The sequence below is a fragment of the Halichoerus grypus genome, chromosome 5 (genome assembly GCF_964656455.1).
Source record: "Halichoerus grypus chromosome 5, mHalGry1.hap1.1, whole genome shotgun sequence".
Lineage (NCBI taxonomy): Eukaryota > Metazoa > Chordata > Mammalia > Carnivora > Phocidae > Halichoerus > Halichoerus grypus.
Genome location: NC_135716.1, coordinates 48104092 through 48129038, shown reverse-complemented (window position 1 = coordinate 48129038; position 24947 = coordinate 48104092). Strand labels below are relative to the sequence as shown.

The window sequence follows — 24947 nt, the reverse complement described above, 5'->3', positions numbered from 1 at the left end:
GAATCTGCAAGTGAGATAAAGGATTGTGGGTTTTGTTTCTAATCAAAAAGAATAGGAAGCCCACTGTAAATTAGAGACAATTATACAGATAAAACACCCTTAACCTCACCATCATTTGGCATTATTTTCATATTCTTTTTTTCATACATTTTGAAAGAACTAAAATCACTCAAAATATAACTTTGAATCTTAACTTTTCTATATATACTATCAGCATTTTTTCTATGTCAAAAATTTTTCTGACATTTATAAATGACTATATAGCCTTCCATCTGGTCATGAACATTTTAGAAGGGCTGAATTCTGTATCTTCCTTACTTCAAAGTCTCCACAGTATTTAATTTATTAAATTTTGATTCCAGTAATCAAGTTCCCAATAATATTATGAAATTGACCATTTGACACCACTTTGCATTTGTGATTCTGAATCTCTGGCCAGAAAAGTCCTTCTGAAATCTTAGGGACTGTAACATCTGACAGGTTTTATATCCAGAGATTCCATGTGGATATTCAGTGGCAAGCAAGTACAGGGCAAAAATATCTCGACTGTAGCTGCTGATAAGGCCTCCAGCATTTCAAAACTCTCAGCACTTTGAGAATTGAAAAACCCTGGTGCTATCCTGCAATAGCAATACTTCATCTGTCTGGAACTGAATGACATTCACTTAATCAGCATACCATATACTAAGTGACTTCCAGGAGTGAAGGCCTATGCTAGGTTTTAAAATTAGAGGTGAATTGAACATAAACTTGTTCTCTAAGCCAGTGGAATAGTTACTTAAGGTTCAGATTCCAAGACCATACCTCTAAAAATTATGTGTTATCAGGTCCTGGAATGTGGTCTGTGAATCTTCACTTTTAATAAGCCCTTCAGGTGACCCTGTTGCAGGTGAGAAATTCTTGGAACCATTTGGTAGACTCTAACCTGAGTCTACAATACACCAGCTGTGGGATCTTGGAAAAAAGTTCCTTACTCATTAGAAGTCTTGGTTTCCTCATCTAGAATAGTAATAATTATATTCAATTTGGAATTGTGAGTGTAATTTGAAAACAGGGCCAGCTTGTATTTTGTGAGGCCTAGTGCAAATGAACATACAGGGCCCTTGTTAAATGTTTAGTCATTTCAAGAGAGCAATAGCAGAGAATTTAACCAAGCGTGGGGCCCTTCTCTGTGTTGGGCCCTGTGTGACTACACAGATCGCACACCCCTGAAAACTGGCTGATATTACAATATAAGAATATATCTACACAATATATGAATTTTTTCTTAATTTAATTTTATTTTGTTATGGTAGTCACCATATAGTACCTCATTAGTTTTTGATGTAGTGTTCTATGATTGATTGTTTGTGTATAACACCCAGTGCTCCATGCAATAATGTGCCCTCCTTAATACCCATCACCGGGCTAACCCATCCCCCCACCCCTCTCCCCTCCAAAACCCTCAGATTCTCAGAGTCCCTAGTCTTTCATGGTTTGTCTCCCCCTCTGATTAGCCCCCCCTTCATTTTTCCCTTTCTTCTCCTAATGTCCTCCATGCTATTCCTTATGTTCCACAAATAAGTGAAACCATATGATAATTGACTTTCTCTGCTTGACTTATTTCACTTAGCATAATCTCCTCCAGTCCCATCCATGTTGATGGAAAAGTTGGGTATTCATCCTTTCTGATGGCTGAGTAATATTCCATTGTATATATGGACCACATCTTCTTTATCCATTCGTCTGTTGAAGGGCATCTTGCCTCTTTCCACAGTTTGGCTACTGAGGACATTGCTGCTATGAACATTGGGGTGTATATGGCCCTTCTTTTCACTACATCTGTGTCTTTGGGGTAAATACCCAGTAGTGCAATTGCTGGGTCATAAGGTAGCTCTATTTTTAATTTTTTGAGGCACCTCCACACTGTTTTCCAAAGTGGCTGTACCAACTTGCATTCCCACCAACAGTGTAAGAGGGTTCCCCTTTCTCCACAACCTCTCCAACATTTATTGTTTCTTGCCTTGTCAATTTTTGCCGTTCTAACTGGTGTAAGGTGGTATCTCAATGTGGTTTTGATTTGAATTTCCCTGATAGCTAATTATGATGAACATTTTTTCATGTGTCTGTTAGCCATTTGTATGTCACCTTTTGAGAAGTGTCTGTTCATGTCTTCTGCCCGTTTGTTATATCCACACTTACAACATATCCACATACACATACTTTTAAAAAATGCAGCTACTTTTTTGCATTAGAGTATAATCACTGGTGAAAGCGAGAAAAGATTGACGAAAGGAGGTGATGCCAAAGCTGAAGACTTGAAGGATGAGACCGTGTGTGCACACGGATGTGCCTGGGAGGAGGCAAAGCAGCGGGTACATGGACTGCTTACCCAGTACTACTGTTGCGTTGCCAATGCCAATGATATGAGCAAAATTAGCGTCTGACTGTTAGCGGAGGTTAAGGTAATGGATGTAAAAGAGCTTAGGATACCAACCCTACAAGAGTTCTCCCCAAGGGGAAACGAATCAGGGCCAAGAGAGATGCGTTTTTTTTTCCTTCGTTCTTTGTCCACAGTCCAGGTGGGGTAATAACCAACCACCAGGGGGCATGATTGATCCCAGTAGCCTGTTTGTCCAAAGCATTGCTCGTTCCCCAACAATTGGTTAGTAAAAGAAATTTGAGGCTGTCTCATAATCTGGAGGGATTGAAACCCACCCTGGTACTGATCCAGATACCCACTGCCTTAGTTGTATTTTATTTTATTGTGTTTATTTTATTTTTTTTAATTGAAAAAGAAAACTGTGCCTGTTTTAAAGAGTTTTTTTTATTAAATTTTATTTAGTGCTCACTACAAGCCAGCACTTCTATAATTACTTCACATGTATTAAATTCATTTAATTCCCATGACAACCGTATGGGTGGCACTAATATTGGCGTTTTAGAAGTAAGGAAACAGATTAAGTAGAGACTATATTTCCGAATGCATTTCCCAAAGCCCAGAGGTAACCCTCATAAGTGTTTTTTGTTCTTGTTTTTATTTTTTATTTTTTTTAGATTTTATTTTTAAGTATTCTCTACGTCCAAGGCGGGGCTCCAACCTTCAACCCTAAGATCAAGAGTTGCATGCTGGGGCGCCTGGGTGGCTCAGTTGGTTAAGCGACTGCCTTCGGCTCAGGTCATGATCCTGGAGTCCCAGGATCGAGTCCCGCATCGGGCTCCCTGCTCAGCAGGGAGTCTGCTTCTCCCTCTCCCGCTCCCCCCTCTTGTGCTCTCTCTCTCTCAAATAAATAAATAAAATCTTTAAAAAAAAAAAAAAAAGAGTTGCATGCTGTACTGACTGAGCCAGCCAGGAGCCCCAACCCTCATTAGTTTGATGCATCATTTTTTTCTATGGGAAGAAAGATTAAAGTGTATGCAAATGTTTATATGTGACCAAATATAAGTATACATAGTTGGTTTTATTGTTTGTTTTAGAACATCAAGATCATATTACATGTATTACCTAGACTTTGTCTTTTTTTACATAATCTAGTCAGAATTTTCTACATGGGCACCAAGGTCTATGTTATTGAAAGCGCATATTGTATCCCGTTGTGTGGCGTCTACCATCCTTTATTTAACCATTTCCCTTTTGTCCATCTAGGTTGTTTAATTTCTTTGCTACCCCAAGTAATGTTGCAGCAAACATCATTGTACATATATCTTTGCTTTCTCACGCCAGAATTTCTTTAGCATGGATTTCCAGAAGTGAAATTGTCGATAGATGTGCAGGTCTTAGATTGTGATAGATACTAGCAGATTGTTCTCTCATACCCCAACAATATATGAAAATTTTCTTCCTTTCTTAGTCTCTCAGCTGTTTTTTTTCTTTTCTTTCGTCATCAGAAGATAAGAGATTCCCCAATATCTATTGTGACTGGTGTTTTGAATATAATAAAGATGAGATCCACCTGTTAACTGTTCTTGACCAAATGAACAGGCTATGATAGACACAGCTTATTTAAAGCCATCTAAATGGCAAGAAGAATCACTCCACTGGTGTTTTCCTGTGAATTACCGTAGTATTTATATGCATGCCAATGAAGGGGTGAAAGTGGAATAATTTCCCTAGTGTTATAATTCTCCTCAATGGAAAAGCATAGAAAAAGCAAGGAATAGGCGGCTATGACCCCTAGAAAGGGAGCTCAGGCTAAGATACCCGGTAGCCAGTTATCTTCTTCACTTCTGTTTACCCTGTGTCAGAGTTAATGTACTTGAATGACCATAAAGAAAAATTTATTCATTGATTGAAAAAAAATCATCATTGTGTCCCTATTCTGTATTAGTATGGTTCAGGCTTCTTGGGAGGTCACAAAAAATGTACTGAACAAACTCCTATAACTAATAAAGATTGGTAAGAATTATCTGCAAATAACTGTATTTGAAATGAATATGCAAAATGACTTATCTAAAAGCACACAGTTGAATAGTGGCAGAATTAGTATTAGAGTCCAGGTCTTATTTCCTCAGATATGCAGTAAATACTTGTGAATGAATGAGCTAATTATTCATGTTCACCATTGATACTGCTGCTATATTTAGAAAATTAATATCACCCCAGGATAAATATAAATACAAAAATTTAGAGAAAAAAAGATCACTTCTAGCTGGAGATACTTTAAAAGCTTAATGAAAAATGTGGTATTTGAATATGACCTTAAAGAATGAGAGGGATTTTGATTTCTAGCAATTGGTGGGGAAGGAAGGTTTTATACATCTAGAGAATAAGAACAAAAACACTTATGTAGAAAAGGACAAATAAGTTTGAGGAATTTTTAAATCCAAACAGATGGGTTAAACCAAGATTGTAGAGAAGTACTAGAGAAAAGAGTTTCCTATTACTTTTTCTAAAGATTCAAGAGCTACCAAGGGTTTGGGAAATGCATAGTGATCAGCATTCTCATTCTAAAATATGCTATTATAGGCAATGCTGACTTCTGAGCAATTTTTGCAGTATTTTGTTTTGTGAGAAGGAAAAATGAGTGTGACAGCAAAATTAATTGCTTTTTAAAATTATTTTAATTTTCACTTCTATTTAAAAAGGGGAAACTTTAGGGAAGTAAGAAATGCTACCCAAAAAAGTCAAATTTCAAGAGGGAGCAGATGTTTGTGGGGGATATTCTAAATCTCAACAGTCTATTTAGCAAGTCAGACTAAACACAGAACTGCCCCCTGTGAGGATATGGAATTAGCATTGGATTAAATAAATCAGGGGTTGCAGAAATGTTTACCAATGTGATCAAGGACACTTTCATTTGAAAATTAATACATTGAAAAATACTTCCAACACGGCCCTATTGTCCATGTCACAATAAATACTGCTGGGCCTGTTAAGGGTGAATTGGCACCTTTCATGAGGAATGAAATAACTTAGAGTACACCAAGTGTATTTCACACATAGCCCAATCCTTGCCGTGAACAATTACTCTTTATTATGCATTTCATGTCTCTGTCCCTGTGTATGCCATATGCACAAGTGTGACCTAGCAAACATATCACAGTTCTGGCCACCTAAAACAGAATCGTTGTCATCAAGAACACTATAATGTGTTGCAGATGAAGGATGCTGACCCAGCTTCTTGGTAGAAAGGAACCGGTAGCAATCAAGTCCTGATACCAGGATGTGGCTCTTAAAACAAAGCCAAATCGAAGTCATAGTGCTTTCAGATAATGAATCTGTTGTAATCACCAAGTTCACCAAGTTATTTACTATCCAGTCACACCCACATGGAGAAGTTCAGCCTGAGTCTTAAAGAGCCTCCATCTAACAAAGGGATTCAGCCCTTTTAATATATATAAAAGCAGTTATCATTTATGACAACTAGTTAACAGGCATTGTTTTGAGATTAATGATTACATTCCCAAAAGATAAACATTAAACTGAAGTTCTGGTATCTTAAAGGAAACATAATGAAGTAATGACCACACAAGGCTCATTCTAGTGTTATACGATGCCGAACAGGATGGTCACAGGTTTTCTAAAAATAGGTATAAGTCAGATTTAATATTTAATATCCCAGCAAATAACATAATTTATGGTCTTGTGGATGATCTAATCTTCCACTCAGTTCCTTGTCTCTATACCACAAAAGGGTTAATAACCTCTTATCTTCTAAGAGCAATGGGCAAATTTAGAAAAGATTCTATTGGCTAGAACTAAGTGTAAAACTACAGAAATGTAGAAATCTCAGACAATAAAAGAATTTAAACATTGTAAATTTTTTATATAAACGATTATGTGGCTTATAATTTCCTGTTCCCCTTCCTCCAAAGTCTGGTTTATTATCTTCTTCTCAGAGTGTATGATCACACCCTCCTTCTTTACCTGAGGCACTCTACCAGTCTTTCATATGTGTTACTAATCCAAATGCCAACCATTCAAAGTTGAACAAATATTTTCATTTTAAGCCTGAGAAAATGGAGCTCTTGTCAAACAGGCTTTTAGGTGACAGAGTTGGGTTTAGAATTAGGTTTCTCTGTTTCAAAGCCTGGGCTCCTTCTACTGTGACAACTAAACAATTTATAACATGTTGTCACATGTATGATTTGATTTCGTTTGCACAATGACCATATGAAGACAGTGATACTCTACCCTTTCCCATACCTTGATGCTAAACTTCTTAAAAAGGATAGTCTATACTCACCTGTTTTCTCACTTGTTTACTCAAACCACTTGAGTCTATTTTCCTACCTCATTGTACCCCCAAACCACTCTAGTTGCTAGGTCCAACGGATATATTTTCAGCCCTTTCACAACTTGCTGTCGTATTCAGTTGTTGATGTCCTTGTCCCTTGCATTCTGCGATGACACTTTCTCTTTTTGCTCCTTTGCCCATTCTGGCCCTTCCTCAGTCTTCGTTGCAAAATCTTATTCCTGCCCCTTAAGAGCTTTTGGGGGGGTCTGTCTATTCACTTTTCTAAAATGCATACTTTTAAAAATGATATTATTCATACCCACAGCTGGATAAGTAATCAGAAGCCAGGTAATAAAGAGCTTTGCATACAATGATGAGAAATTTCTGCTTTATTCTAGAGGCAAAAGGAAGCCATTGACAGATTTTTAGGAGTAAGAGTAGTGATGCTGCTGATAGAGATTATAGAAGAAGGAGAAACACTGGGGTCATTCAGGTTTTGAGATAAGGTGTCTGAGGTGTCTATGAGAAAACCAGGCAGTCATAGCCACAAAAAGGAAGTAAAAGAGTCTGGATCTGAGCCTGGGCAGAGAGGTTTTGACTAGAGTTGAAGAATAATTCCTCTAACTCACCAAATTATGGCTCTACATTGTTTGACCGTTCAGCAACTGTTGTATCAGCCCAGAATTTGATAGTTAGCATACAGGAAATGTGTTTTAGTTAGCTTCAAGATCCTTAAGTAAGTTCAGGAGCAAAAAGAGAAAGAACAGCACTAGGACCAAAAGGAAATGTTAAAATATCGTCTGCCTTGAGCTGTTTTTTTTTTTCCGAATCTCATAGGAGCCAGAGTTTCGGCTTTGGGGTGCCCCCTCTGCCTCTTTCTAGCAGTGTGACCTTGGACAAGGTATTTAAAGTGGTGGTAATAATGGTCCTTACAGCACTGAGTCGTGAGGCTTGAGTGAGAATACACGTGCAATGCCTGACACACAGGGAAAACCGCAAAGAGGGCTGGCATTTTAAAAATTATAATTTTACAACCTAAAATTTTTGAAATTGAGTCACTATCAAAATTTTCGGTGACTTCATGATTTTCACAAGTGCCAGCATTAGAGTTATAGAATAAAATATTTAGCAGGGGCTCTAAATGAGGATGTTTGTTTAGACCAGTAGTAAGAGAAAAATTAACCTAGCTCATCCTGGCCTGTCACTACATATGAGCACAATTATCTAAAACATGAAGACTTTGAACTAAATGAATACCCCAGTGTCTTCAAGCTCAAAAATTACTCAAGCAGTATCAGCAGTGATTTTATTCCTAACCACTATATGTGTGGCCCTGAGGATCTATAAAGATTATAGCCTGACAGTTTCTGGGCACATCATCCCCCTGCCACCCCAGAGAGCCAACGAGAATTATATACCCAGTGCACATGTGTGATGGGGATGAAGGAGGACACAGGAAAGAGACCCCTTCCCTTCTACCTCCTGCCATGGGCTAAGCCCTGGGTTTTCACTCCATTTCCCAACAATGCTATGACAACTGGTGTTATTGCTCCATCTTAGAAACAAAGCCATTTAAATAGTGAGTTGAAATAAAACAGAATCCAGTCGCTATAGTCCTTGCTCTTTGCAATATAGGGTCTAGATTCTTAGTAAAAAAAAAATTTGTTTTCATTTTTATTTTATTTTTTTAAGTAAACTCTGCCCCCGACGTGGGCACAGACTCAAGACCCCGAGACCAGAGTCTCATGCCCTACCGACTGAGCCAGCCAGGAGCCCCTAAAAACAATTTTGTGCACACCCATGCACACACTGCACAGACGTAGGCTTGAGTGTTACCTGTGGGCTAAATCCTTACAGCATTGACATGTGCACACCCCCACACACACACTGCGCAGACGTAGGCTTGAGGGTTGCCTGTGGCCTAAATCCTTACACACTGACATGTGCACACCCACACACACACACTGCGCAGACGTAGGCTTGAGGGTTACCTGTGGGCTAAATCCTTACACACTGACATGTACACACCCACACGCACACACTCGCAGACGTAGGCTTGAGGGTTACCTGTGGGCTAAATCCTTACACACTGACATGTGCACACCCACACGCACACACTGCGCGGACGTAGGCTTGAGTGTTGCCTGTGGGCTAAATCCTTACACACTGACATGTGCACACCCACACGCACACACTGCGCGGACGTAGGCTTGAGGGTTACCTGTGGGCTAAATCCTTACACACTGACATGTGCACACCCACACGCACACACTCGCAGACGTAGGCTTGAGGGTTACCTGTGGGCTAAATCCTTACACACTGACATGTGCACACCCACACGCACACACTGCACAGATGTAGGCTTGAGTGTTGCCTGTGGGCTAAATCCTTACACACTGACATGTGCACACCCACACGCACACACTGCGCAGACGTAGGCTTGAGTGTTACCTGTGGGCTAAATCCTTACAGCATTGACATTGGTTGCCCGTCAACATTGGTCTAATAGTCCTCTGCAAGTTGAGAATGTTGGCAGCTCATAGGCTTTTACATTACGGAGGTGCTGTGGGGAACAATTAAATGTCTGGAGCCTGCTAAGGATTATTAAGTGCTAACGATTCCCCTCTCAGGTAATAGCTTTTGAGCCATAAAGGGACAGTTAAATAAGCACTTCCATTTTAATGTCATTTTCAAGAGATAAAAAGGAGTGTAAAATTCTATAATGTCTAAATTTGGTACTGCTGTTAGGGAGGTGAAGAAACTTTAGAGTCATGTGCCTTTTATAAAGGGATAATTGCCTGCTTCTAAACTTGTTCAGATAGAATTTTTTTATTGGAGTAAATTGTAGAAGGTCCACAATGAAGGAGACTCTCTTCCAGCTGGAAATGCACTCTTGCACATGAAGTCTGTGACCCACGCAGCCAGACTCCAGTGACAATGCTTCTGAGTGGCTCGGCTCATTTTTATCCAGTTGTTTTTCAAGCCTGAATTATGGCAGCGGTTTGTCCCGTCACCGTCAGACCTGGAGGACCTCAGCTCCTCAGTTGGCTTGCCCCTTCTCTGGCCTGATCTGAAACCTCACCCTCTTGGCTCCCGCTTTCTTCTTAAAAACACAAAGACCAAAGTCCAAAGCCCCTTGGCCCCTGGTCTCCATAGAGCTATCTTCCCCTTCTTTTAAGGTCAATTTGTAGTTTGAACTCTTTTTTTTCTTTTTAGACCTCTTTATTTCCCACTCACTTTAAACACACGAGATCACATTTCTGCCACCATTTCCCCTTTCCCTTCCACTGATAAACTCTCCTGGAAGTGTTTTCACTGTTGTTGGATGACCTGTTAGTTGCTGCATCTTATGGACGCTTTCAGTGTCTACCTTGACTTTCTTGTGGCCTTTGATGCTCTGACCACTTCTTCCTAGAACTTCTAGAACTCCCTCCCCCGGTTTTCCTCCTTCTATCTGGTCATTCTTTCTCAGGTTCCATCAAGGTCCTCAAATGTTGAGGTTCTCCAGGGTTCTCAGGGCAGAACTCTTTATGTGCACTTTAGGATGTGATCCCAACCATCTCCAAGATGACTTCTTCCACCTTTAAACTTCCCCCACTAAGCCCCCCAAACGTCTGGTCCTGGCTGTCTTCGGGACTCTGACTTCTGAAGCCTACCTAGCATCTCCTCTTGGATATCTCCCAGGCATCTAAACTCATTCTGTCCAAAGCATCCGCTCCCACTACAACCTGCTCTTCCTCCAATGCTCTCATCTCAATAAATGGCTCCACAGTCTGTTAAACCTAGAAATCTATGTATCATCCTTGAAAGCTAAACACAGCATAGATTAAGGGCTAAGAGAAAGATTCCAGAAGCAGACTGCTTGAGTTTCTCAGCTGTCTGATTTATTAGCTGTGTCATCATGAGTGGGATTTTTACCTCTCTTGGTTCCTCAACTGTAAATTGGAGAGAAGAGCAGTACCTATTATCCTCACAGTGTTGTTATCCTGATTAAATAACTTTTGTAAAGCACCTAATAATCTGTTTGTTTACCCCTTCTCCTGTTTTAATCATTATTCTGTATCGATCATAACACCCACTTCTGTTTAAAGGCATTCCGTATCTTCCATCGCCCTCCACGCCCAAATTCCTCATTTTGTCTGTCAAAACCCTGCATGCTCAGCCTTGGCCCCACCACTGCCCAGCACCGGGCAGAAAACTCCTTGTATTCTCTGGGGCTTTTTGCATGCTCTTCCTTCTGCCTTGAAGACTTCTCTCCCTCAATTCCCAGCCACTTTTGTCTAGACAGCTCCTACTCATTCTGCAAGTTTCAGCCTGAATATCACTCCCTAGGAAGTCTGATCCCAGACTGCTTTGGTGCCCCGCTCTGAATCTCCACACCACCCTATAATTTGCCTAGCATCTGTGCTTCGTTACAATTTACCGTAATGGATTCTTTGTCCAGTTCCTCCCTCAGACTATAGTCTCTGTGAAATAAGGAACTCTTCCTTTTACTTCTTAACCTCATTGCTTGGAATATCCTGGGTGCTGAGCACATGAGTGAACAAGCATATGCACCCAGGATATCCTGGGCAGAGCTTCTTATATTGAGCAACATAATCACATAAAATAGGAACCTATGGACTCTTGGGAACCTAGGGAGAAAACAGAAAGTTCACTACCTGGTCTCATAGGAGGAAAAGAATACAGGATATTTTAAATTTTTAATAAATGTTAAATATTTTAATATTTAGTATTTTTATTTTAAAATATTTTAAATTCTGAGTCAATGATGGGCTTTATTGCAGATTTAAAAAGTCAGTTTTTAAGATAGAGTGAAATGCTCCAGGTCTGTGTTTCTCAACTTTTTAAGACCATAGTCCGTTCTGAGAAACCACACAATTTCATACTCATCCTCACCCTACCACATTTGACAATTACAATGTAGGGGTCGTTTTCTGCCTATTCCCACCAGCCTAGGTTTTATTTAGCTTTACTTAGTTATGACAACATTGATTTTCAAACTATGATATCCCCATTCACATCTCTCAAACCCCAAAATTTAAAATAAGACTCATATATTTCCTTAATGAAAGAGTATGTGCCTGAACTATATTTTTCTTTTTTTTTTTTACTTGTGGTATGCATCTTATTCTCATACAGTTGATTTCCTAATGATCGAGCCTTCTTCTAAACCAGGTGCAGTTACATGATAGACAATGTGATTCTACTGATGAACGGTGCATTGCAAAAAAAACCTGTGAAAGAAATTCTGGCCAAGTGCCACCCGTTGGGCCGTTTCACGGAAATGGAAGCAGTCAACATTGCGGAGACACCTTCTGATCTCTTTAAAGCCGTTCTGGTGGAAACACCATTAGGTATTGAATGTGTAAGCAATTGTATCACTTCTAGTGCGTGTTATCATAGTCATCAGAAAATGTACATTCACTTCACAGTTTTCTCCATGAATCCAATGTCATACTATACAGATTCCTAGGCGTGGAAGGGACATTAAGAAATCATTTAGTCCAGCTCCCTCATTCTTCCGATGACAACAAATGAAAGTAACCTTCCCAGAGTCACTTAAGGGACCATTTGTAGCCAAGTAGGAGCTGGGGCTCATCTCCCAACCTCCAAACCTTGTACGTTGTACCAGATCATAGTAAATAAATGATAGCACTTGTAATTTTTCAAAAAAAAAATTAATTTTCTAGCTGGATTTTATATGATTAATTTTGTTTTAAACTTCTGTCTAAATAAGGCTGTATAGAGGCAGCATTTTGTTTTAGGAAGTTTAGGAATGCCATTTTTCTGAGATGCTCAGGGGCGCCTGTCAAATGACCTGAAGCAATGATGAAATAAATGCTAATTTCATTATAATTTAGCACCGATAATAGTTCTAGCATTCAAAATGCTAATGGGATAATTTTATATACATTATTGTCAGGAAAACTGGAGAGTAGCAATTCATAGCAATTCACTGTTGATCATGTGTCAAAATAGTTGCTGTTGAAAACAGAAATTTTAAAAAGAAAAAAAAATGGGTCATCATTAAATGTGTGGTGCAAAGGGAGCGTGACGGAAAGAGAGTAAGTCTATAATCATGGATATTTGATTCCAGGCTCTGCCTGGTCCCAACATGGTGACTTGAGGCAGTGTGGTTCCCCTCAGTTTCCTCATTTTAAAAAATAATAGTATGTTAGTATAACAGAGCTTTGAAAACTAAAGAAGACACAGTTTTAGTACAACTCAGTGCTTAGCACATAGTAAGGTTGCAAATGATAAATACTATGAGATGGGGGTGGGGAGGCTTCAAAAAGTAAGCCATAAAGTGAATAGTTCCAAGGTGTCGTGAGGATCAAATAAGGTAAAATACATGCATTGTTTAGTGAACAGCTTGCACATAGTAAATATTTAGTAAATAATCACTCTTACTGTCATCATTACTGGTAGCTTGATCCATTCTGTGGCTTGCCACTCTACAGTGTTCTAGTCAGGAGTGAGCCCAGGGTGATGTGTTCAGGAAATGTTTATAATCATGCTTTGGATTACTTTATTTTGTGGTAATTTCTGCTTTCAGCTCCATTCTTTCAAGACTGTATGTCTGAAAATACCCTTGATGAACTGAATATTGAATTACTGCGCAATAAACTGTACAAAGTAAGTGTCTCCCAAAACACTATGTTTTTCTTTATGACATAATACATCTTGGCCAGAGTTCTTTATTAAAAGTTACTTTGCCCATTAGCCAACTTTTGCAGTTATGATGCTTTGCAGACTTGGAATACAGCTTTTATAGTCCTGGTCTTCTAGTTCAATACATACATGTCAGCTTCCCCTGAAGCAGCAAGATTCTTGGGAGGAAGTTATGCACCCCATTCTTCTCTTCATTCCTAGCTCCTTGCCTGGTGTGCCTGGGACATAAAAGGTACCAATTGGATCGATGGATGGTGGGTGGGTGGACAGATGAGGAAGGCGAACCATATCCATTTTGAAACAACCAGCATACAGGGGTGTCTGGCTGGTTCAGTTGGTAGAGCCCGCAACACTTGATCTCGGGCTTGTAGGTTCGAGACCTGTGTTGGTCGTAGAGATTACTTAAAAATAAAATTTTTAAAAATTTCTTAAAAAATAATAAAACAACCAGCATACATAGTGATCCTTGTGTTATGTAGTATCCATCTCTGTCCTCGAGTTTCACCTTGCACAACCTGGCCAGCTATCTGTCTGGACTATGCTGCCACCATTTGAGTAGCTGTATGTCCATTGGGCTGAGCAAAATCCGTCCATTTTCACTCATACAACCATAGCATCTTTGGACAATCTCACAGAGTAACTGAAGGAGTATATGTTGTCATGCTATATAAATAGCTGCTTCTGCTAAAACATATGGTCCTTTCAAAGGCACCGTGTTGCAGGCAATTTTCCTTTTTATAAAGAAATGTATGGACTTAGAGGAGGCATCCATGAGATAGCTAACAGAAAGCACTGTCCTAAGCAAATTATAAGCATTAATTCACTTAATCTAGCCAGCAAAACTATCTGCTATCCCCATTCCTCAGATGAGAAAACGGAGACATGGAGAGGTAAGCTTTACTTGGCAGAAGTCAGTTAGCTAGTAAGTAATTGAGTTGGGAGGCAAACGCAGTCAAACCGTTCAGCCCAGACTCTGCCTTCCCAATGTGTCCTCCATGTTCAAAGCCATCCCAAACATGTCTCCTGAGCACCAAGAGAGATTAAATGTCAGCACAGGACCAAATCTAGAACTATTTGTTGAGCTCATAAAAGAATTTGGCACTCTTACTAGAGTACCAAAAATTAACCATGTGAAATAAACCCAAGAACCATGCAAAAAAAGTGCTTGTTAAGGAATCATAAGGTACGATAAATATAATTTGGTTCTTTTTTAAAGCTGTGCAACATGCTTCAGTGTGAAAGTTTGTATCAAATTTTTAATAAAATATCACCCTGCAGGACAAGTAATTCAACCTCCATTAAAGTATTTAATAAGCCATGAAAAGCTGATCTAGAAATTTCCAAAGGAAAATATCTTCATTTTATTGTTTTATGGTCTTCTTTTTAAGTCTTACCTCGAGGCATTCTATAAATTCTGTAAGAATCATGGTGATGTCACAGCAGAAATCATGTGTCCTATTCTTGAGGTAAGAAAGTCCTTGAATTTCTTTATGCCAAATAATGTGCTTACACACTTTTCACTTATATAATCCTACTTATATTTCTTTATGTTCGAAGCTCCTTTAACTACAGGTGCCTGGGTGGCTGTCAGTTAAGCATCTGCCTTCGGCTCAGGTCATGATCCTGGGTCTAGGGATCAAACCCCACATTGGGCTCCCCACTCAGCAGGGAGCCTAATTCTCCCCCTCCCTCCACCCCCCTGCTCATGCTCACTCTCTCTCATGCTTCTGTCTCTCTGTCTCTCAAATAAATAAAGAAAAACTTTTTTAAAAAGCTCCTTTATCTAAAAATAAAATAAACAACATATATTATTGTGTATATCATTTGATGCCTTCAGTTAAGAGTGGTATTTTCCAAGTTTTCTAAATAGAAGAGTTATTTTGGAATTAGAAAAGAATAATGCTTATAAAAGTTTTGTCATGATTCATTTTGATGTAATATAACAAAGTAGAATATAGTTAGTTAAAAATTTGGTATTCTATGAGCAATTGGTAGACTATGAGTACTTGTAATAATAACCCAACTTCCCTCCAACAAGGAACATTGGGCAAGCTGGGAATTCTCACAGTGTGGAACCAAAGTCCACTGTAGGCCTTGTTCCTTATATAAATCCTAAAATAAAGGACACTCAAACAATCCTCAAGCATTCCAGCTCTGAGTAGGAAGACTCTTCAGGTTAGGTGATTCACAGTTGGCATGCTCACTAAATTATGTGTCAGATGTGACCACTGCTTTCTACCTCTCTAGTTGATGCTATAATCTTTTTAATTTCTCTTTATCATCACAGATTTCATCTATGCTCAGTGATCCTCTTGCTTGCATGTGCGATCTCAGAGATTGAGGCCAGAGATCAGAAGGATCTGGGGACATCCTGGGCATAGTTTGTATTGTGTTTCATATAGATCTCTTTTGCTGGCTTCACTTGAATGAGGGGGGGCGCAGATACCATTCTAGACTTAGAAAAGCCCTTTGCTTTGCCCTGTGAAACTAAGTTTTGTCTAAAGAATACCTTTAATCATTAGATTATCTGTCACAGTGACTTCATTGGTAGGTAGATTAAATAGTTCAATGACTTCTGATTTCAAGAAAAGCCTGATAAGAACTGCCCTTTAGGCAAAAAAGGAAAAAACAAAAAACCTGAATAACTTCATCTGCGTATATTTTAACCTAATGTTCTGAAACTGCATATGATAAAATGAGTTCCCCTCAAAACATCTAATCATTAAAATTTTACAGTTAAAGATTCTTTGCTATCCCCTGTTGAAATGCTTCAAGCAAAATCTGTCCTTGAAGTAAAAATTTATCACTGGGAAACTCCAAAAAATCTTTTTTGCCTTTATCTGTATTACACAGGAAGTAGGCATTGATAAATAAATAACATTTTTTTAAAGATTTTATTTGTTTATTTGATAGAGTGAGACAGATAGTGACAGAGATAGCGAGAGAGAGCACAAGCAGGAGGAGAGGCAAAGGGAGAGGGAGAAGCAGGCTCCCCGTGGAGCAGGGAACCCAACGTGGGGCTCGATCCCAGGACCCTGGGATCACGACCTGAGCCAAAGGCAGACACTTAATGACTGAGCCACCCAGGCTTCCCAAGTAAATAACACTTTTTTATGGTATACTAAATGTCAGAAAGTGAGCTAGTCTCTTTCAGACATTCTGATCACCTAACATAAGTAACCTACTGGCCCTATGAAGCACTCCCCTTTCTGGTCATAAATTTTTAACTACTAGCCACACTGTAAGAAGCCACATTATCTATGGCTCGAAAGTGTAATTTCTACTGGCATAATTTCTGTGGTTTAGAAATGGCTTGTGTGCTTTATGTCCACAAAATAGGTGAAATAAGAGCTATGGTAAAACTCATAACCCTACAAAAGATATACAATAACACTATTAATAGTTAACATGTATTATGTGCCAGATACTATCCTAAGTGCTTTATATACTTGAATTCGCTTAGACTTCAAAACAGCACAATGGGGGCTCCTGGGTGGCTCAGTTGGTTAAGCGTCTGCCTTCCTCAGGTCATGATCCCAGGGGTATTGGGATCAAGCTCCCTGTCGGGCTCCCTGCTCAGTGGGGAGTCTGCGTCTCCCTCTTTCTGACCCTCCCCCCTGTTCATGCTCTCTCTCTCTCAAATGAATAAATAAAAAATCTAAAAAAACCCAGCACAATGAAAATTTAAAAACAGCACAACAACATGGGAGTTTAGTATCTGTTTTTCAGAACAGGCAATGAGGCACAAAGGAGGCTAGTAACTTGGCTGATGACACACAACTAATAAGTGGTAATGTCAGAATTTGAAGCCAGGTAGCCTAGCTCCAGGTCCTCTGTGTTTATCTACTATATTACCTCTACATTAAATTCACCATTCGCAATTCTTGTATAAAAGTTAATGCTAATTCAGTGTGCCTGGATGGCTCAGTTGGTTAAGCATCTGCTTTCCCCTCAGATCATGATCCTGGGATCCTGGGATACGGCCCTGTGTTGGGCTCCCTGCTCAGTGGGAAGCTGCTTCTCCCTCTCCCTCTGTCGTTCCGTTCCCCCTGCTTGTGCTCTCTCTCTCTCTCTCAAATAAATAAATCTTTTTTTTGAAAGTAAGTGTTAATTCATAAGCAAGATCATATTGCATGTGCTATAAAAATCAGAAATAGATAAGAATTATGTCTCTGTAATCCTCAGTAATGCAGAAAGGACAGCATAGTATTAGAAGAATCCTTATCACTGTAAGGGTTTGATCAAACTACTATATACCCAGTGTTCCCATTATCCCTTTCCTATACCCATGATACTACCACATTAGATTAGGTTTTCTTCAAGCTGTGTTAAAAATAAAAGTCCATTTAACTATCTTTATACATTATGTAGAAGTATTAGTTACACATAGCATGCAATTATAACGTTTCTAATGATATGATCAGAAGAGATTTGTCAGATTTATATAAATTTATATATTTATATAAATATATCAGATCGTGTAATTACCCCCCATTTTATTTGTGCAACAGTAGAGCACTTCCAGTTACAAAGTTCTTCCATTTATGTTCTTATTTAATCTCAGTTGACAGGAGACTTCAAAAGACTTAATATGGTAAAAGAGAGCATTAACCTGGCCTTGCATGCAAAAATTTGACCTAATTACAAGATTGTGACTTCATATGGAAAAAAAAAAGAAATTGACTTATATTCAAGGCAATGCACTGCAGCGTACTGTTTGCTTTCATGCCTTTTATTATTTATTTGTCTTTGCTCTTCTAACAACCTATATGTTTAACGAGACAGTGAAAAACAAGCACAGAAGAAGTGTGTTTCATCCTCCCGAGCTAGCGAGGCTGGGCTCAATTCCAGTTCACTTCACTCTCTTCCCCTCCACCCAGTGCCCCCACAAGGTATTCCTGTCCTCCAATAATGAACCGGCAAGAATGTGTGACCTGACAGCCCAACTCTATCATGTGCAACTGATAATGATTTTGATTAAGTCAACAGTACACTTTACAACAACAACAAAAAATAAGTTATGGTTTTAAAATGAATGCGTGTAAGGAAGAGTGAAAGGGGTTAGGACATCTGGCGTCACCTGTGCGCCACACAGGAAGCCAACCCTCCGTAAATAAGAGAGGGCTTGAGTGAAATCGAATACCACCCTATTTACTCTCGTCCATAATCAGATGTTGTGTCAGACTGTCTGCTTGGGGATGGTCAAACACCAGATAGCCCTTTTACAATTTCAAGATTACAGTTCTTTTCACTAAGAATACACACACTCACACACAAAGAGCCTCTAGAATAGAAGGAGGTACTAAGGTAAACATGCAGGCAGTTATAATAAAAGGGAAATTAAAGTATAATAAGGATCAAAGGAGATCATATCCAATTGGGGAGGAAATAGAAAGGCTTCTTGTAAAAAAAAAAAAATGGCATTTGATGGGACCCTCCAGTGCAAGTAAGATTCCAACATGGAAGGTTCTGGAATGAAGTACACATACTGTAGGCAAAGGGAAGAAGTATTTACAAGAACAGGTGTTGGAGTGTTCAGGGAACCTATTGTATAATCAAAGTCCTCTCTTGGCATGGCCCGTGAAGCCTTTCCTGTTCTCTTCCCAGCTACCTGTCCAGCCTACTTCTTCACCTGCTTTCCCAGTGCTGGAGCAATGACAATTCCTCCAAAATGTCCTGCTTTATAACTTCATGCATCTTCCTCCTCTAGAATGGCCTCTGCTGCTAGGCATGTCTGCAATGCTGCCTATTCCACCCCACTTCTCTCCTGAAAATCCTAACATCTTCTACAGCGGTGTATGTCAATTATTGCTCAATAAAACTGGGGGGGGAAAGTGAAAAAAAAAAAACTCTAACATCTTAGAACTAGAAAACACATTAAAGGGCATGTGGGACAATTAACTCTATTGTTGCTCCTCCTGCTCTAATTTTTATTCCAAGGTTTCTGATTGCCATGAAATCTTCCTCTTGCATTTCTTCTGTCCCTGAAAGGTCTAAAATTCCTGACAGTTACATTCAGTAGCCAGGGGCAGCTGCCTTTGCTTCTAAATGAGGCCACTCCCTGCTTCTGGGTCACCCATACTTTCCATGAGGTCAATCAAAAGGATCAGAAGGAACCAACTCTCACCCTCCTGATAGGAAACACCTGTTCTAACAAAAGAGTTCCAGTAAAATCTGTTGCAAGTCTGGATTTGTTAATTCGTCAAAAGTAAGCTGATCAAAGGATACTGTAGAGCAATCTATTTCAGCTATTGTGTGTGTACAAATAACCTTGGAATCCTGTTAAAATGCAAGCCCTGGTTTAGTAGGGCTGGACTATGGCCTGAGACTCTGCATCTCTTTTTTTCATGACCTGAGCTGAAAACAAGAGTAGGACGTTTAACCGACTGAGCCACCCAGGTGCCCTGAGATTCTGCATTTCTAACAAGCTTCTAGGTGACATCAAAGCTACTGACCCAAGAAACACACCTTGAGTAGCAACATTGTAGAGAATATTGGAGAATTTTGAAAGTAGTAGAATCACAGACCATTCTGTTGGATTCAGTAAACAGCTGTGATCTTCCTACGTGTCAGGCACTAACAATAAACAAGAGCAACATGATTTCCCGCAAAGATTTTACAGTGTAGTAAGGAGAAAAATAATTTCCAGATTTTAAAATAAAGTAAGTGCAGGGTGTTTCAGGTATATAGAGAAGAGTTTCTCAGCTCAAGGACACTATGACAAACTCCCATGATGGGCAGAGAGGATCCCACGAAGGACAGGCTGAGGAGGAATGGTCGCAGGAGGTAGGAGAACCAAGAGACAGAAGAAACATGAAGACCAAAGGAATAGTGAGAAATTTCAAGAAAAACTGAGTGGTTAGAGGAAATTGGCCTGACGTGGAGCTGTTTGCTCAGGTGCCTGGTGGTGCTCAGCACAAAGACAGGACATGAGTATATGTGACCCGCCTGAAAGATCATGAGGTCCAACCCTATCGTCTTTCAAGTGAGGAAACAGGCCTGAGAGGAAGGTAACTTGTCCTGAGCCACCTAATCCTGAGCTACACAGTTAAATTGATTGATATCCAACTTAGAACTTTCAAGAAGAAAACCAAAACTATCAAAGTACAAACAAATGGTAAGTAGCATAAAGTTTCATTAGGTTAAAAAAAATCATAAACATCAAGAACCAGAGAGAGATGTTAACATTTATGACATGAACCCTTTGTTCCAAACACCCTGCCAGGCACTTCCACTTACATTATCTTGTCCTATCCCTGGACAGACCCCAGCAAGTAGGTACTATTCCCATTTTTTATGGAAGAGACATTTGAGACTCCAGTGACCTATGTGACGGAGACCCATGAGTAACGAATTGCAGAGCGCTTGGGAAGTAAAGTTCAGTGGGGTTTCAAGAGTCATGGACCATTAACACTGTGTGATCCTTCTCTGGCAAGCAAAATTACTCCATTATAAAAAGAGGCTAAGGGTTGGGCGCCTGGGTGGTTCAATTGGTTAAGCATCTGCCTTCGGCTCAGGTCATGATCCCAGGCTCCTGGGATCGAGCCCCACGTAGGGCTCCCTGCTCAGCGGGGAAGTCTGCTTCTCCTTCTCCCTCTGCTCCCTCTGCTCATGCTCTCTCTCTCTGTCAAAATAGAGAAATAAAATATTTTTTAAAAAAAAGGCTAAAGGAACATTAATAACACGTTTGTATTATAATTAGACATAAATCTGGAAAAGAAAGAAAAGCAAATCACTCTGGAAATGAATTTGTCTACATAGGGTTTTGTTTATAGCATTTAGTACATGGTTAGATTTCACTGATTTTATGTCTTGCAAATTCAGTTTGAGGCTGACAGACGTGCTTTTATCATCACTCTTAACTCCTTTGGCACTGAACTGAGCAAAGACGACCGGGAGACCCTCTACCCGACGTGTGGCAAGCTCTACCCTGAAGGGTTGCGCCTTTTGGCTCAAGCAGAAGACTTTGATCAGATGAGGAGAGTAGCAGACCATTATGGAGTACGTAACTACACCAGGCACCCCAAATGTTTCACATTTCATCACCTGTACTTGAGAAGTTCACACATCAAATTTACATGTTTTCTCTAAATCAGTTATGTTTGTAAGGTAGAAAGCAGTGCCATTCTAGAACTGTCTCTCCCAAAGAAGTACTTCAAGTTTCTAATCCACGTGGGTTGGTTTTTTTGTTTTTTGTTTTTTGTGTTTTTTTGAGGTTCCTGCCAAGTAAGTACTTGTTTAAATCTCCAAGGAGCAGTCATTTGAGCACGTCTTTTGAAGTGCTTGATAAAGCAAGTTCCCCAAGGGACTGGTGCAGTGTTCTGGATATGTGAGCTCATGTCAAAGTTACATAAAATATCCTGACCCAGCAGTCCTTTACCCATTGGGTAAACAGACTTAGGTACAGAATGTCCTCTTGAAATACAAGGGAGAATATGGACATATTGGTTTCTGCCATTCCCTTTAATCAGTAGCCAGGAGTAGGGAATGGAAGAAGGGCTGCTGTGTCCTTCCCTTACTCCACATCCAAATGCTCTCTTAAGAGCCTGCGGTTTCTCAGCTCATCCCGATTCCATTCCTTCTGGTTTATGTTAAAATAATGCTCTCCAGGTAACTTTTCCAGAACTGTAATGACACTCTTATCTTTTCTTATGTGTTTCTGAAGCTTCCAGGAAAGAGAAGTCAGCAAACTGCATAAACCTTTGTAGGAGCTCATGTCATCACAAGAGGCTTTTTAGCATAATACTAAATTTTGAGCTTCTCCCCAGTTTCCACCCCTTCCGCACTTGAAATTCCATGTGAATCTTATCAGCTGTCATTTCAAAGAACCCATGAACCCATTGGGTTAAGCCACAAGCATTCATTTATCCTCTGTAATGTGCCCCACTAGCCCTAAGAACCTAATGCAGAAATTAGCTCATACAAGGTATATTGAGAGTAGAATTGCTCTTGCGTCTTACCCTGTAAGGCCTGAATAAGCCAGTGGGCTAGAAATCCATCCATACTCTTTTATCTGGATTTTTTGATATTTTTTCAGGAGGCCAAAGATCCTACCAAAAACATTCAGTCCTTTTGGATAGATTTTTTAGAACAGATACATCATTTCTATATTGCTAGGAAAATATCTTCATACATATTTATAATAAATGAGAATCTGTTTAAAAATAGCCTCTGTTTTTTAGGTGTACAAGCCTTTGTTTGAGGCTGTGGGTGATGGCAGTGGAGGAAAGACATTGGAGGATGTGTTTTATGAGCGTGAGGTATGATATAAATGGGAATGCTCTTAGTTTATGTATGCTTTTACTCTCTGTTTTAGATGTTTTCTTACTTTGGGTTTTCTTTTGGGGGGCTTCTTTTAACAGTTGATAAGTTCAGTTGATTAAGCACATTCACAATTAGTATTAGTATCTCTGCCTTGGAGGCCCAGTGGTTCACAAATGATGGCTTCCTGGAATGCAGCTATTCCATAATTAACTAGAGAATCAGAGCTAGGACATTTTCATGATCATATATTGACTATCCTCATGGTGTATACTCTTTTAGGTGCATCTCACTCTCTAATCCATCCCTTCCTCAAGAAGGATTTGTCTACAGTTATAATTTAGGAGGACGATTATAACACTTAGGAATTATTTGTATGGAAGTCTCTCTGGAGAGTCTGGACTATTCTCTTTCCCTGAAAAACAGAAGAGTACTTAATCCATTTATAGTCAGTTCCTGGGCTACTGAACTGTTCAACAAAACGGCTTTTTTTCAGAGGGATGGGGATACCAGATAAGGTCTCTCAAATCTAGAGAACTTTTCTAGTGTATTTTATTCATTTCTCTAAAACCACTGGCCCTTCCCTTTCAATTGATTGACAGAAAACCCTGAAATTTATCCAAATTTTAGGGTAGGACTGGCTTCAGAAAGCAGTTCGGGCCCCTTCCTATAAGTCCTACTCCAGACATTTCCCAACAGCTCTCTAGTGCCTGTCACAGAAAGAAGTAAAAACAACACAAGTTATCCCATATATTAGGGATGTTTTTAAAATTCCACACTATTGCACAACTGCTTCAAAGAAGGCTGTTAAGAAAGCTGCCCTTGGCAGGAAAAATAAGTGTCTGTTTCTGAAAGCAAGGACCTCCACTTCCTGAATACTTGGCTTGACGTTTTCAGAACTGCACGAGGGACTTAGTACCTCTCATCCATTTTTCAAAGTGGAAAAGAATAAAAGAATTGTTCCATTTCAGACTTTACCTCAGTTAAACAATTTTTTTTTAAATTTTCTTTTACTGATCTACCTTCTGCAGGAAAAAAAACCCAACTCAACCATATGTCAAGTTGCTGCAGAACATCTTAAGAAAGCTCATAATGTCACTCATTCCAAATTCCAGGGGCCTGTGACATTGCCCTGGAGGAGAGTTAGGCAGCCTATAAACCTTTTTAACATTTTCAAAGTTGTGGCCAAGGAAAAATAGTTTACCTAAGTGAGACAAGCCCTCTAGCTAGAAGCCAGCTATATATATTACTACAAAGTTCCGCACATACATACACACACAAACACCAAGATTTTCCCAGGAATCTTTGTGCTAGCAGTGCTGCAAAGATTTGGAGTTTGTCTAGTGATTCTATAAACCTACTTTATTTATTTTTTATAAAGTTACTTTTTAAACTACTATTGTCTGTCTTTATCTGGAGAGTGACACTAAAGTTCCCTTTAGCATTTGATGACTTCCTACCGTTTTCCTCTATTTGACCCAATTTGGACATTGCCTGTTTAAATACAAATAAGCACTGTACAAACACAAGCCAGTCTGGAGTTTAATATTATTTCATAAATGTAGTACGCTCACGCTCCCGGTAAGTGACGGTCTGTATTGTTTTCTCCTTCCTCAGGTACAAATGAACGTGCTGGCATTCAACAGGCAATTCCACTACGGTGTGTTTTACGCATACACAAAGCTGAAGGAACAAGAAATGAGAAATATTGTGTGGATAGCAGAATGCATTTCACAAAGACATCGAACCAAAATTAACAGTTACATTCCAATTTTATAACCCAGTGTGGGACCTCCAATGCAGAACATCTTAAATATTAAGAAGAGCTTCCAAGGAAAATAAAAAGAATTGTGTTGTGTTATCAGGGTTACACAAAAATAATTCACATTGCAGCTTCATGAGTTGCAGACCCACTAGAAACATAGTAAACCAACAGAAACAAAGTGATTCTTTTTTTTTTCCAGCAGCCTTAAATTTTGTTTCAACATTTATGTCTCACTTTTTACCAGACCTTAGACATTAATTCTAATTATTAACCCTTTGGTACTTTTCCTATTCTTGTTTGGTTGTATTAACAATCAGATCTAATTAAAGTGTTTTACTCTTGCTTTCACTTCTCTGCAGGCCCCCTTACTGTCTGCTTTACTTTTCCCTCACCTAGGTCCACAGAAATCCTGGGTTGTGTGAGGCCAGCACTGACCACATGTGATGAAAATATTGTTTTGTTTTTAAGATTTTATTTTATTTTACTTTGAGAGAGAGAGAGCGTGTGCATGTGCACATGGGTAGGGGGTGGGGCAGAGGGAGGGAATCTTCAAGTAGACTCCCCACTGAGCATAGAGCCCAAAGTGGGGC

The 24947-nt window shown here is 39.5% G+C and overlaps 1 protein-coding gene across 4 annotated transcripts in view; it reads left to right on the top strand.

Annotated features, from left to right (window-relative positions):
• The window catches only part of ATP6V0D2 (ATPase H+ transporting V0 subunit d2), a 43865-nt gene extending 19150 nt beyond the window's left edge, over nt 1-24715 (top strand). For 2 of the 4 annotated variants that reach the window (XM_036080502.2, XM_078072256.1), the window contains 6 exons: nt 11835-12013; nt 13216-13295; nt 14720-14797; nt 21156-21332; nt 22514-22591; nt 24210-24715. In XM_036080502.2, coding sequence (XP_035936395.1) covers nt 11835-12013; nt 13216-13295; nt 14720-14797; nt 21156-21332; nt 22514-22591; nt 24210-24371 — 754 coding nt within the window. In that variant the 3' untranslated portion in view covers nt 24372-24715. The remainder of the gene's footprint in view (nt 1-11834; nt 12014-13215; nt 13296-14719; nt 14798-21155; nt 21333-22513; nt 22592-24209) is intronic. The other 2 variants (XM_078072255.1, XM_036080503.2) reach the window with 2 other exon arrangements.
• The last annotated feature ends 232 nt before the right edge of the window (nt 24716-24947 follow it).